General features: G+C 41.5%; 1 protein-coding gene across 2 annotated transcripts in view; it reads right to left on the reverse strand.

Moving 5' to 3' along the window:
- The window catches only part of LOC124056765 (chemokine-like protein TAFA-1), a 102,631-nt gene that overhangs the window by 16,681 nt on the left and 69,741 nt on the right, over positions 1–16,209 (reverse strand). For both annotated transcript variants that reach the window (XM_046384548.1, XM_046384549.1), the window contains exon 3: positions 3,740–3,880. In XM_046384548.1, coding sequence (XP_046240504.1) covers positions 3,740–3,880 — 141 coding nt within the window. The remainder of the gene's footprint in view (positions 1–3,739; positions 3,881–16,209) is intronic.

Here is a 16,209-nt window from a genome sequence, read left to right on the forward strand (position 1 = left end):
TAGGACATAGTTCTCCTTGTCAAATCTAATAATCAATTCCCACCACGGGGATAATCTGACAGCAGACCCCCCAGTAAGCATGACACCTCCCAACGCAAGCTGTCGTCACATCCCCGTATATTAATAACAACCCAAAACAGTTACCAATAGCAACTGAAATAACCCCATGTGGCTCGTATTCACAAGGTAGTAAACACTCGACAATGGAACTGATCTTCACTGTGTGCTTTGATGTTGGAGTTTGATGCTAATGACTGATAATACAGCATATCAGCGAGTCTGCCTGTTTCTGCAAATTTGGCCAAAGATAAAGGAGTGTTCAGTCCTCCAGGCTCTGTATGCGTGTCCAAACCAAATGACTTCTGAAGATATATTTTTGATTTGTTCTATCAGAGCACCAGCTATTCTTTATATAATTTTATTTTTTTTGGAACACAACCTGTGTATGGTACAGTGGCGGCAGGTGTCCCCCAGAGGGTGGTGAGATGAGCTGGGCTGCAGCATCGTTCCTCATCTGGATGGAACATTAATAACACCAGGACCTGGGGAGAAAGCTCCATCTGGGCCAGCCCGGTGTGCTGCTGAGGGGACAGGCCACTGACTCCACAAGTCTATAATCCCTCACATAGTGCTACGGCAGCCTGCAGGGCCCAGTTAACAAACATTTGCAACTCAGATATGGCTTTTCTAGAAAATCAAAAGCCTTACACAGACAACATAGGACCACCCCTTCCACCACCTCCAACAGTACCATCACCCCCTGGGTCCATTTATTTCCACACTAACAAAAAAAAAAAAAAGATCTTGTAATTAAATTGCGTGTTTGCAATGCATGACACTTCCGACTACAAATGAGCTCTTATGAATAATCACATAATTATTGCGTCCGCCCTTCAGCCCTTATCCCGTGGTGGTTTCAGTGTTAAATAAATAGCAAACAGTCTGATTCACTTTCAAGCGGGTGAAAATGCTCTAAGGCAGTAGGTGAAGTTGGCCCCACATAAAAGAAGGAAAATTATTCTGAAATAAGGTCACCTTAACTCTTTCAGCGTGGTGCAATGGTGCTCAATACTGTAGCTTGCTGCTCAGTGACTTGTCTTTCTCAATTTTATCACCACTCCCTCTATAAGTGTGTGTTAATCAATACACGAACAGCTGCAACTCTCTCACTGTGGGAGGCTGAGGCATAGGGGCATAAAGCAATATCAACATCTCCCATTTACTTTATACTGGCATCCTCTTTTGGATTTCTTAACATCTCATTTTATCATTTTGTACTTTTTTTTTTACTAAATGTCTTAGTCTAATGTTTGGGTTGAATGAGTTTTTTCAAAGATTTGATTAGGTCTGTCTAGGCCATGTTTAGTGAAAAAGACACAATCTGAATGATTATAAAGAGATTCCAAAGATTCTCTTGTCTGCTGCGTGCTGTGGAGGAGACAGCGTCTGGCTCGTGTGTGTCTCAAGGACAGCGCACTCTGCTAAAACAGCTGCATCTCAAGGTCAGCTCTGTGAATGTTTCATTCAGGTGATGCCTCCAACCACAGGGCAAACATTCGTTTCTTCAACAAAATGTCCCAAGGACTATAAATTCATCTGTTCGCTGAAAAGTTTTAAAGCACTATGGATGATTTTTTCATGAAACCAAGAGAAAGTTCTATTGAGTCATTCTTGGCTCATGTTCTAGGATCTTCTGGAGTGTCAGCTGTGGATATCTAACCCAGTGAAACGTGCTAAGCAGGCCTCTCCGGTTCGTCATGTAACATGCCCCATTATGAAGATATTTTGCTGTCATTTCTTTGCAAAAGGGCAGTCACAGAGGTGACTTTGGTCTCTGCTGAAGGTGTGGGTGAAAAGATCAAGACTGAGAAGCAATAAATCAGATCCATGGAGTGATGGGGGCATCGCAGTTCTGTCTCAGTAGACTTGTGACTTCCTGTCGGCTTTTCTCCCCAATGTAGCTGCCTCTGCATGATTGTTTTTCTCACTTGAGGTAATTCAGGTGCACTAGCCTGTAGCTTCCCTGACTTGTGTTTATTAGTTATTCATTTCCATCAGCCTGAACTGCCGTAGGCAATGTGGTCTGCAACGTGCTCCCCACTCAGGTGTTCAGGAGCCCATCCGGATCATCTGCTATCTCGCATGATGCCCAGCAGCACAGAGCACTTCTGGGATCTTGATGGTTCAATGTCTTTTTATTATTAGGAAAGTTAGAGAGTAATAAGAAGTTAGCAGACGAAGTTATGTTAGAATATGATGTATGTCTTTGTCATTTATTTTTTTTAAATAAGCCTGATGATTGGATTGGAATAGTGTAATGTCACTAGTACATTTACTCAAGTGCTGTGCTTGAGTGAAAATTTAACGTATTTAATTTTATTATTGCAATTTTGCGCTACTTCACTGCACTCTTATTTGATTGCTTTCTTTATAAATTAGCATTTATTATTATGGGTTAAGCTACACAGCAGTATGTGCAGTAAGTGTTGTAGTGTAACTGAGTTCCACCTTTATCAACTGCACTGCATCAATAATTGAAATGGGCCATTTTTACATACCATATACATTTTTAAGCTAACGGTTTTGTATTTTTGCTTTTACTTAAGTAAACATTCTGAATACCTCTTCCACCACTGCTTTGAAACCATCATCTCTCTAAAATATAAAGGTAATTTATACGGCACCTGTGACGTAGACAGCTGCACTTAGACAGGCTGAGTCACTCAGAGTCAAAGTGATACTAAAAGGGACTAAATTCATTAGAATTATACACTGAACTCTAGTTTGCTTACATGCAAAACGTCTTCTTAGCATTCTTTCCTCAGTCTCATGTTGATGTGTCGCAGTATTGGTGATAACCAAGAGAGTTTAAAAAGGAAATATTTATATCATGTTAATCATACAAATAGGATAATATGTAAACAATCCAACGCAGATGTCTGCCCTTGTGGATCTTTTGTTTATCAGTTCAGATCTGGTTTCCTTTTTTTTTTTTTTTTACTTTGCATTCAGTGTAATTGTTTTTTTCTCTGCTTTTCATGTATGGTATGGTTACAGACTCTCTTCACATCCCTACACTCCTTTTGTAAGTGTAATTGAGTTAAAGATGAACTTGACTGATAGTGTAATTTAAAAAAACAATAATTTCTAATATCATCATAGTGCGTTATTTGGGCCACCAATTTAAGGTAATTTAAATACAAATTACAATAATTAATGCTTAGATGATTTTGATTGCAATACAATTTTGTTGACAATTTTTTTTAGCTTAATTTTGTTTAATGACAAACTCACTAAGTGGCCTTATAAAAAAAAAACATCAAGCCCTGTAAATAGTGGAAAACCAACCTTACTGGTACAAAAGAACATCAGTATTGGAAGAGTCTGTAAAATTCTGGATTACATAAATGCAATTTTCTTTTCACAGCCATTGCCAATGTCAGAATTCAATTCAATAATATCTGTGCATGGCAACTGTGGTAATTATGGCAAACAAAAGCCAGTAAGGTTTGACCACAAAAACACTGAGGAAAAGATCATAGTGATGTCAGGTCTCTGTGAGAGGTAAACTCCAGCCTCCTGCATCAAAATCAAAGGGGCTACAACCACCTAGAACATCCATCCCGTCACTTCCTGACTCTTCCTCCCTTTTCTTTTTTCCCACGCATGAGCCTTCAGTAATAAATACACAATGTTAAAATAAGACTCGCTAAATTAGACTTAAATAAGACTTGCTCACCATCCACACAGGAGGGCTTGTTGCGTGTCGTCCCAGCCACTTTCCCTGGTAAACAGGAGCATTTGACCGTCTGAGAGCGTTCTTCGATGCGATTCTTGTTGCAGCATCGGTGGGCTGCGATCACCTCACACGTACCTCCCTCTGCAGATGGACAGAAAAAGAGATAGATGGTTGGCCCATGTGTGAGAGATTCACATAGAAAGATCCTGGAACGTTTCACAAACTCTTTATGTTCTTTATGTATTTTCAATCAACATCACATCAGAAATCCAAATGAGCAACAATGATGTGAAAAAAGGCTGAGGGAAACTCGCCTACCTCACATCATTCAGTGTGAGGCATGCTGCAATCACTGGGCACTTCCACTGTAAGTATGTGTAACAAATTGGCCCTCTAGGCATCTCAATTATGTCATCTAATTGCCTCTCACTCAGTGATGGCTGTTCTCACTCCATACCAATCAGCCCATGATGAAGATCACATCATGCCCTTATTACATATTAATGTGCCTGCCTTTGCACCTTGATATCTTCCACATGTTGTCAATATGATGAAAAAGGCAAGATATTTTTTATTTAATATATTTCACCAGTGAAGACCTGACATTCATAGGCTTCAGCCATAGACTGAGGTGGCTGTCACCATTGAGTCCCATGACTGAGCCAATACAGTTCCAGGCTATACTACAGTAAAACATTAACTCGAAAGCATAGGTGACATCAGTCAGAGAAAATGCTGTACAATAGGTCCCAGTCTGACAAAGGAGGATGTCAAACAAATTCTGCAAAGAGAGAAGGTGATTTGTGCCAATGGCGGCACTGGGTCAAAATAACAATAGGAAGGATTGCTCATGGGAGGGAAAGGTGGTGTTGGAGCTTTGGGACATCCTGAAATGAGCGAGACAGTCAGAGAGAGAAAGCTAGAGGACAAGGTGTGTCTGGCTGCCAGGGACTGGCCATGCCAGTGAGTAATGAGGGAGCCACTGGAAGTGCCCCCTTCACACAATTATAAAGCGTGGGGCTAATGCAGCCAGCGGAGCTGCAGGAGAGAGGCCCTCCATCACCGCTCTCCCCTTTCCTTATGCCCCAGGAAAAACTCTTTATCTTCCCATGACAGCCACCGCAACAGACACCAGCATCCAACAATTAAACTGGAGCTCATCCCCGGACAGAGGAGAGGAGAGGAGAGGAGAGGAGAGTGGCAGGGTTGAATTTATCCTCTCCAATACACAGAGTGGATAGAGTGCAAAAAGAAAGAGAGACAAATAAATGCCACATTCCTTGTTTGTTTCAGCTTTATTTCGCTGGGCTGTACCAAGTTTTAAAGAGAACATCCTTCTGTGGCGAGAAGATGCATTTGCTTGAACTGGCATGACAACAACTGGTGTGTGTTTCTCTAGCTGGATTGGCTGCGCAAATGTTTGAAATGGCTCAGGTCATGAATTACGGAACTGAGCTCCCAGCAGCCTCAACAAGTTTGGCAACAGTTTTCTTCTCCCATTCCCATCAATGTCTGCTGCGGCCAGACCAAAGGCCGCCGAGTCCCGGATTAAAAGGCAAACATTTGCAGTCCTGGTGGACCGTGCTGTCGTGCAGTATTAATGTCACTCTCTCAGCGCTTGTTGTTAGATATTTCTGGGCAGGAGGATGCAGAACACAGACTATAAAAGTGAGGAGAAAAATCCCTTGAGTGTGCTAAAACCCCCAACCCCACAATGTGTTGGCTTGTTGAATATTTTACTGACAGCTTCCTGACCTGCAGACTTGCTTTCAAGTCATAGCAGTCTCTGAATAAGTGAGGCCTTTATGTTGCATCACAGAATACTGAATTCTGTTGAATCCCTTCAGCTAGCTTCAGTGTCTTATTTGCAGGTTAGCACTACAGAGCTGTAACCAGCAAACATCGGATAAGCAACAACAAAAGGCGACTCCTGTCACGTTCATATTAAATTTTTTGGAACTTGCATGCAATTTGCCCTCATCTGTGACTTCTGGTTTAATTTCCTCACTGGAACTTAAATTACAGCAGCACGTTTGTGTATCAAATATTCAAAATTATGTGTAATCATGTATTTCAGTCTTACACTTAAGTTCACAAACTGACCATTAACAGCAAATGCTTTTAGAGTTACATTTGGTGTGCAAAGCTCTGCTCTTTAAGGGAGTCCTTAAAGAACCCGAGCAGCAGCATAAGTTGCCTTGTAACTCGCAGTTGTACATAGTCAGGGTTAGCTATACACATACATGTCAACAATACCAAAGATTCAGTGACATAAAAGAGGTTGGTGTGTTGATATGAGTTGAACAAACCTGCATCACCAGAGAGATGATTCGAGTTAATTTCGACAGAACATATGATTATTATGATCATTATGATTATTATTCTAATTATTCAGAATCAGAATCTGGGATTGCCTCTAACACACATGCACAAGCATGTGCGTGTGTGTCAGCTGTGGAGCAAGGTCCAGCCATCAGCCCTGTGGACATTAGGCGTGATCACTATGAACCATCTGGTATGTGAGGAGAGAGCAGTTTAAATGTCTTCATGATGACTCTACTGGGCCGCTCAAGAGCGCTCCTTAGGCGACAAATAGCCACTTGGACCAGACATAATCCCATTCAGGTAGTTGGTGGGGTAAATGACCATCCATTATCTGTGTCTAAATTTGTGTCCGTGTGCTCGTATCAGTTTGTTTGTGTATCTATGCATGTGATATTTTGTGGTATTTCATTACATGTAGCTTCTGAACTGCTCAACTGTGACTGCAATACGAGATTATAACAACTTGAGACATGACTGCAGGTTGTGATGGATGTTGTGCTTGGGACCTGTCAGGCAGCTGAAGGGGTTAAACCAACCTGCTAAGATGGAGTGGGTGGCTGTGCACTCTAGCCTTTGGTGAGGGGAGGTGAAGGGCATCGATGGGACCACTGACTGGTCATTTTTCTCTTGGCGGCCCACAGTGACAGCAACCATTAAATGACTGGACGAGGTGATTATGTCTGAGGAAATCAATGCTTCATTGTTTTCAGCTTAGCCCAACGGCCAATTAGGAGCTGTTAATGAGGTAAGGTTGTAAAATGTGGAGATAGATAGTGGAGGAAGGAATGGGAGCTCAAGACAAATTGCAGCAGATCATTGAGAGCTTATATATGGGGGAAATTTACGCATACTTGAATAAAGCAAAAATGCAGTGTTGCACATGTACATAACCTTTAAACCTTACTTTAAAAGTATCATATTGGCCTGAATATAAAATTTTTATGTTAACTGAGTTGGGATTTATTTTTTTATTTATTTTTTTTTTTAGGATTATGTTAAACTGAGTACCATGGTAACAAAGCTTGGGTCTTTTATGTCCTTTTATAATGTTACTTATTGAGTTAATCAGCTCTAACAGAGTTCTGTTAGTCCAGTTAAACCTACAGGAGTTTCTGAAGGCTTGTGTTATATAGATACATGGGTCACCAAGAGTGACTGATGATGGGCTGCGTTATTTCTGTGCCTAAACTCAAGGTCACAGTAACGCACCCATGACAGTTTATCAAACCAAAGACTCCAGGCTCACAGTAATGAAAGTGACAGTTTCTTTTTCATCCTCTGAGTGACAAAGAACGTACTCTACTGGCAACCGATTTCCTTCTGATCTCGTTGCATCTGGCAATTTTTTGACACAGGGATAAATGCAGGTGCTTGTGACTTGTCACCACAAAAAACAAGCAAGCAAACAAAATTTTCCCAGTACACCTTGGCTCAGCCTCAGTGTCAACAGCTATAATCTATGCATAGTGGCCAAGAGCAGTAATCACTGGCTCACCATCAGCAAGCGTTTCTGTCACCTCCTCCATTGCTAACTCTCTCTCTCTCACACTCCGACTCTCGCTGCTACACTTATTAAGTAATGACATATGGCCGAGGGAAGGAACACAGCAGCCGGGAAAACTTAAGCCTCTCAAGGACTCGTCATAACAACTTAATCAGTGCATACTCGGGTGAAAATGAGCCATTTCCGCCTGCATGCTGGAGTGCCTGTTTTGTTTTGCCAGACAAGCAGCTGCTGCTTCAACCACAGTCCATCTTTCTTCACAGTTCCTCTCAGTTTTCCGTAGGCTTGTTGTTGTTCCCCGGTGCGTCTGTGTAACTGACAGCTATCCACCGTTTTAGTGATTCTAATTTGTGAATTTACATCTCAGATGGCTACAGGAATTATGCTCCCCATTGTCACTAAATAAATGTAGACATGTATCAAGCTAAGAAATGTAAATCTGACACTCAGCTCTTATTCAAGAAGCAGAGGGAGAGCTGCTGAACACTTTGCACATTTGGACGACAAACTGAGACTCTCACAGTAGCCAAATGCCTTTTTGAAAGTGAACAGTTTCACTTTGTATTGTGAGCCAGGAGATTCAGTTTAAACCCTCACAAAGTTTTAATAAACAGCAATTTGTTTGTTGAGTTGTTGTTTTTTTTTTCCTTCTTGTGAAATCATGCATAATAGAAAGTGACCTTTTTTAATGACACGTGATGCACAGTTTTTGAAAAAAATAGAATGAAAGTGACTGAAAAGCTGTCCAAAATTCAAAAAGCTATATTCTGTTTGTCCCTGATTAGTTTTATGTTTTACAGATTCAAGGGGAAAAGAGAAGGATATTAATGATCTTTTTCAAGAAGCAAAGGCATCAAAGAGACTGTGGGCCAGCTGTCCCGCTGCATATATGTTTAATGATGCTCATCAGAATTTAGCTTTTCATTACTTAAACATCAAGTTGGAACTTCATGAAATCTCCCCTCGATTACTTAGGATAATGTTTAAACATGCTACAAAGCACCGTCGAGTGGATCCCAAATGGAGGCCTTAGAGGCTGTGCCAGGGAACAACTTTTCATGTCCTTCCTCTTTGCAAGTGATACATTTTATATATTTTATCAGAAATTACACAACCCTCATTTATTGCTAAAATTGCTCTATTTCTGTAACCGGACCAGTTAAAATGAGTTGTGTGTGAAGAGAAATCCCGGAGAGGAGTAGAATTAGACCTCACTGTTATATTTTCATGACAGAGTATATCACTGCCAATGCTCCCTGAATCACACCTCGTGGAGTATGATGTGAGATGTGGGAAGTTGCAAGAGAGAGAGAGAGAGAGAGAGAGAGAGAGAAGATGACTGTATGCATAGTGCATATTCCTGTGTATGTGCCACACTGAAGCGATGCTGTTGTGCGTGTCCCTGACAGGAGGTGTTAACATGGACACTGACAGAGTCCTTTGTTGGTAAAAGCATAAAAAGACACCATTAATCTTATGGTTTGGAAATGGAGTACTCCTTTGCAACGCTGAAGTTCTCCTGACTTTTCAGAGTAAATCGTCCACCAAGGCTTGTGCACCAGCCACTTGTTCTCACTCTAAAACCCTCTCCCAGAGAGCTGACTCTCGCCAATGAATAATAAAAAGGTAGCCTCAAGGAGGAAGGAGCTTCCACCACTAAATTCATCTGAAGGAGAAGTGGGAGGAATGCTAGCTTTGGGACGTTTTACAGTGTAGACTGTCTCCAAGAATAACAAACATATTAATCACAGGCGTTGCTAACTGTTGCTTATCCAGTCTGAAAACCTTTTGACCCATGTGTCACAGATGCATCAGGGGCTGGAGTGGATTCACTGTTTATCAAGTACCCATCAGACACCCTGTTGCAGTGACCCGTATGGCTTGTCTGGCCTCTGCCAGTGTGAAGGCTTCTGGCTGGTTTCTCACTGACCCTTTTGTGGCCTGGATTTCACTTTCCTCCTGAGGCAGCATCACCCACGGTAATGGGAGTAGACAAACAAGTGGACATAGCAGCTATAGTAGCGCCTGAAGCTAGCGCAAACCTGAGGGAAGAAGGAGGAGAGGGGGAGAGATACACTCCGGGGCTTAAGCTGACTGACAGGAACCACTGACCCAGCTATACTGGAGTCACACGAATCAATGTTGTTTTTTCCCCTCTGCTGGTATGGCTTATTTCTGAATCTAGCTACAGTCTCACAGTCTCTCAATACTGAATAATGCTCAACTGCAGTGGGCCCAACTTACAAAAACTGACTATGAATGGGTTTGATAAATGAGGAGAAATTCAAGAAAAAAAAGAGTCTCCGAAAGAAAATCACATCACACAATACACGTCGTTTTTTTTTTTTCAGGCATGGAGACGTGGAAATTGCCTACAGAAAAGTATACTGCAGCAATTGCACCATTGGTGGTAATAGTCTTGACATCTTTAACAGGTAATTCCATTAGTACAAATAAGAGATGCGAGGTGCAGCTGGCCACGGCTCTGGTCGATTCTTAATCACCTGTATGGGTTTCCTCTCGTGGGCCTGTATGACTCCAATGCTCACATCTTTATGGTTATTAAAGTTAACGATTGCTGCGTGCCTCATTTACCAAGGCTCTATCAATACCAGTTCAGCACCATGAAATTACCCCAGTCCAGAGGGAGCAGCGTGACAAACCGGATTAAGAAGGTTTCTGTAATGCCCTGGCATATATAACACTCCATGTCATGGACTCAGACCGCTGCAAGTAGACCCACTGCCAAGCTCAAGCCCAGAACAGGGAGGGGCACTACAGGGGCTGCTGACAACCATTATAGCTTAAATGTCAATTCAAGCTTTTATTATCCACATGGTTGTTCAGAAAGGCAGTGAAAAACTAATAGATATCAGGTCAAAAAAACAAAAAAAACAAAAACACCACTTTGGAGGGAACGTTAAAAGTTCTCAGAAGTTACCTTAGAGACGAATGGAAAAAGGAGGATGATTATGGTAAATATATGCAGGATGTAACCTACTTCTATGGTCTTTCAGATGTAAGGATACTCTTTTATGGACATGACAGTTATGTTTTGTATGGGGAAGGACTTCATTGCATTTTAAATGTGGTATCAAAATAAAAAACTGCAGTAAAGGGGAAAGATGGCTCGCGTCCCTTCACCTACATCCCGCTTATCTTATTTCCACGACAGGAGGGTGAAGCCAAAAATAGTTTAGTGCAGTCCCAGGAACACTTTTGTAGAAAATTTACTACATGCTGTCATGGTCATATAAAGAGGACATTAGACAAAGTCAGCAAACTTTACTATTTATGACTGTTTCTTACTTCATTCCTCTCTTTTACTGTGTGCCTCTGTGTGTCATTAAGAACCGATGCACATGAGCTGTCCTTATGTAGAGCTTTTCTCTTCTGACTGTCCGACCAATCAAAGCGATTTACAACATGGGCCAGCATTCACACATTCATACACTGGTGGCAGACGATACCATGCAAGGTGCCACCTGCTCACTGGGACAAATAAAGGTTCACACAAACACTCACACGCCAATGGAAAAACCATCAGGAGCATTTTAGGGTTCAGTATCTTGCCTAAGGACACTTTGACATGCAGACTGCAGAAGGATTAAACCACCAGCCTTCCGACTGGAGGATGACCGGCTCCACGTCCTGAGACACAGCCGCCCCACATGCAACACAACCATCAGATCCAAGTGCGCAGGTGTAGCCGTACCTCTCTGCGTTTCACTGCACCCTGCAGTACAGTTGGCGTTACCTGACCTCTATCCAACGTCCATATGACACAGGTCACTGCTCGCTCTAAATGAGAGTCGGATGGTGAAATGAGAAACTAAATTGTCCATTCAAAACCACAAAACTGCTCTTTCGGACAGCACTGTAGTGCAGTCTTCAAAAAGTGAATGCTGTGAGCCCTGGAAAATGGCCTGAATACAGACCATTTGTTTCAGCTCACCTCTTCTGAGAAAAAGGAAAAGAAAGGAACCAAGTCTATAAAATGAGGCATCCCTGTAGCTCTCCTGGTAGACTGCGTACCATGTGTTAAATGTGTCTCTGTCTGGTTGAAGGTCTATTATGAATATTGTGTGACATTGCAGAGGAGGTGTGATGCAGAGAATATAGTGGCTGTCTCATCCAACGATCACGCCATACAGGAGCGACATGCCGCTCTGGGTTCACATGAGGTCTGCCTGGATTACACACAATGCATTATCGAATATGCATAATGCATCAGGAGGCACTTAACATCAAATTATGGATGCATGCAAAAAATTCCCAGAGTAGTGTATGTAGAGAAAGGGCACTTTGCTGTGAAAATAATCTGCCCACTTTCCATAAAGCCGAGCAATCAGGGAGTTGCATGATTTTGCATTACTGGGCCACACATGCAATAAATGTTAATAGGCTCAAATCCCTCTCATTGAAATGTTTGCATGTTTTAACACCACGATTTTGCATTAATGCAGTTGGCTACATCTCTCCATGTGTCTGTTAATGTTCTCTCTCATTCATTCATTTATTTATCCATTCATTTTTTAATTTTATTCCGAACACCGTCATGCACAGCCTTTTGAATGCCCTACCATACATCCTGTACAAACACATAACTCCAGGCTGTTAGTGCAAACGTGGCTGTAGAAAGCTGGGAGAAGTGACCCTGTTTCCCTGCAAAAGAATGAGCCTCTGAAGAGTCCCCAACATTTACAAGGTGCTTTGTCGCTTTAACTACATATCATACAGTTGTTTCACATGTCGAATATCTTTCAAATGTTCTATGACTCATTGCCTTTATAAGTTCCGGGCTTTGCCTTTGCCTGACGTGTACATGACAGAGTTTCCACATAGCACCTTATTAAAACGGATATTGGCTTTTAAATGACACATTCGTGAGATGATAATTGTATGGCAGAACATTGATCACTCCCCCAAGGAAAATCAATGTGCTAAACACTTAGCTCCTGTTTGACAAAGCAGAGTAACGATGTCAGATGTGGCATTTAGCACCTGACCTTGCTCTCGGTAGCGACAAGGACAAGACTGTGTTGTGGACTATGACCGAAGACGGGGACATGAAGCTGTCATACAACGCTATAATTCATTATGACGGAAAATGTTTTATTTAAATTGATCAGGCCACAGCTATTTTTCACCACCTGTCTATGATGATAGGTCATACACTAATAAAGGGATGTTTAATTCAGACAACCACCGTTTGCCATGAGGTTCTTCCAGTTTCATTGGTGGACATTTTCTACTTTTGCTATTTCATATACAATATACAGTAAACATTGATCTGGTTTGACGACATGGCGATCAATACTCTGAGATTATCTAAATTTCTCAAGCATCAGATATTTTGCCATAATGTTTATACCAAGGTAGACATCATATAATTGTTGCAGTGCAGGACTGTTTAATGGCAATATTGGACTTTTATGTGATTGTAACACCAATGTGAGTATCTTGACTTGTCAGGTGTTTAGATTGCTGGATTAAACAAAGCACCGGCATCTGCTCATATTATTATGTTTCTCAATTGATTTTCCATTGGCCATTCAGAAAGCATGCACATGCTTAAATGTCACTGTAGTGAACGGTTGCGTCAAAAATGATTTGACTTCGCTGGTAATTCTCACCATCCTCAGAGATTTTTCTTTAATGTGGAAGCTAATTGTCCTCTCTCTCCTCATAAAACACTGCAGATGGCTTTAAAGACAAGTTCTCGGATCTACCAGAGAACATAATGGAGACTATTGAAATTACAGTACAGTACACAATGTGCAACAGATTGACTAGGGGCCAAATAGACATCAGACAATGATAATCTATTTTTGTATCACATAGTCCTAAAATGGGTTTTCAACCTATTTCTCTACCTGTGGGAAAGAATCACAGCTATGACAAATGGCTATAAGCGAGATGACAGAAGAGAGGTGGGGGGGCTATGAATGTGAGGAGAGGGGGAGTGTAGTTATTTTCAGACTCTAAAATCGGAACAATATGAGAACTGGAACACAATTTGGCATCAGATTACTCACAGTGATATCCATCAAAACACACAATTCAGTCACTCAGTATCATTACTGTCGCCTTGATAAGCTTTTAAGCTGGAGATAACATCTTGATGCGGTAACACAAGTGGGAGAAGAGTCTCAGTCTCATCTGTTTCCATTGTTGAGGCCACAACAGAGAAAAATGAATCATGTACCGAGATGTGAGATGATTCATTACAAAAGTGATTGACGAGTTTATCATTAACGAGCCGCCATCTTCTCACATCCCTGCAGAGATGAGGACAAAAACGAACAAACTTTCCCTACATCTGACGTCTCTTTGAATTGATACTTCAGTGTTTATTAAGAGTGTTTTTATATGAATCACGTAATTTCTCTGTGTGAAGAGATAATTTTGCAATTGAACATTCTTAAGCTTCCTGTGGCTTCTTTTCAAACTTTGTAACACTGGCAGCACACTCCACTGACTTTCTGAAGCTCTGCAAAAAGAAAAAAAAACACCAACTTTCACTCTTTTCCTTTGTGACGGAGAGTGATTACTCCGTCTTCCAAAGCAATCCTCTGCAGAGAGGAATCAATCATAAATTCAAATATCCCATAATCCAGTCACAGAAACTATCCCCCATCTACGAGATTAAATATCAGTCATAATGAATGACACAGACTCTTCAACCCATTAATTATAAAGATTAGAATCATGACTTTGTGTCGAACTCGTGTCCATGCTGACTCTCAAGGTCACTCTGTCTTGTAAGCAGACTTACTTGCACGAAATACAGAGATAACATAAAATTGTCAAAGCATTTGTAAAAGCATTTTTCTGTTGCTTCAAAACTTGCTGATGAAAAGTTATGGTGACAAAATGATTGTATTAACACTAACACCTGAGATTCATATAATGTGCATGTACCTTGGACATTATATTGTCTCATAACTGTGAAAACCTTAAGCAGAAATGAAATGAAAACCTGAATCTCCTCATCAGTCTTGCCTCTACATACCTGTAAATTTGATCTGTGCCACCGGGGTGGACTGTGAAATCGTGTGGCTGCACATCAAAGTGTGACTGCACTCAGTGTGCATACTAATGCAAGAGCGTGCACTGAGCTCTGTGATGGGACGAGAGAGAGAGAGAGAGAGAGAGAGAGAGAGAGAGAGAGAGAGAGAGAGAGGAGGGAAGGAGCAAGAAAACAAGCAAAGAAAATCTCCCTTCAAAGAAAAATAAATATATTGGAAAAACTGAATTGTGTTGACATTTAGTAAATATTTTATCCAGGAGAGAAATAAGGTCAAACACAATTTTCGGGTACATAAAGGTCTGTCTTAACTACTTTTCCACGCTGATACATACCTTTCATCCACAATCCAACCCCCACCTCCCATCCCTAACCGATCAACTTGTGAAGAGATGAGGCTGGTATGGTGCCAATACAACAGTCACCGTGTTTATCTTTATCCATCATATATGCTGCATCATTTCTCTGGTCATTGCCTGTGTACTGGTCGTAACTGTGGAATCAGAGCCAACAGATAAATGATCGTCTCCTGGCAGGCAGACGAGCTGTCTTGACAGGCAATGAAGAAAGGAGCCTCTGCAAAGCACTAGAGGTAGAGGCTCTCCCTATTTCTCTCTGTTCTGTCTCCCTGTGTCCATCCATCCACCCATCTGTCCATCCATCCCTCCACCCATCCATCCGTGGCTTTCCAAGGTAGGTCAAAAGAAAGATCCTGCTTGGCAGCTCATTCCTCACTCTGATGAAGCCGCTTGTTAGAGACTCATCAGCTGCTCTCTGACTGTCACACACACATGCACACATGCACACACATAAACCGCAGCACCATCTTTCACTTTAATACTTGTCTTAGAATGTCTCCATTTCACTTTTCTCACTACCTGTCTTCCCTTCTCATGTCTCTCTCTCATTAAAGACATCTCCAGTGGCAGAGTGTATGTGGGACCAGTTGCAAATATGATACGTTCAAAGCAGGCAGTCCGCACCAGGCATGGGCTCTCATTACCACAGGTCACCGACCTGAGTTCATTCAGACACAGTAGCCCTATTGGCTGTCAGATATTGCAATCAAAATGTACCTTTTCCCTAAAAAACATTCACTGGTGATGTGATATATACAAGAGGGCAAGGAAAAAAAGATTTGTGTTATGGACACACACACACACACACACACACACAAATAAAACTTCAGATGACTCTTACAAGTCATCTGAAGTCATATTGCAATTAAGTGTGTCATACAAAAGGGGCACTCAGGAAGGCGCAGGTAAATGCTCCTAAATGGCAAATAATGGAGTTGTGCTGGTGTCTTTTGCTTGACACTGTTACAAAGAAGTGTGTTTTTGATTAATTTCATCATGGGGTAATTTGTACATTAATTTTCACATTATTGCTCTGATCTGTCAACACCTATGCACTCTAAACAGAAGCAAATGCAATAACAATATTTGCCAGCTGTTTCTCACGCTCAAATTAAATTTGAGTGCAGCTCTCAAGGCTCAGCAACAGATGGTTGATGGAGAGGAGAGTAAATCCCCAGTAGTTACTGTACTATGACACTCCTATGATTATCTCCACTGACTTTTCTACAAGAGCTCCATTATTTATCCAGTA

Source organism: Scatophagus argus, chromosome 3 (genome assembly GCF_020382885.2).
Source record: "Scatophagus argus isolate fScaArg1 chromosome 3, fScaArg1.pri, whole genome shotgun sequence".
Taxonomy (NCBI): Eukaryota; Metazoa; Chordata; class Actinopteri; family Scatophagidae; genus Scatophagus; species Scatophagus argus.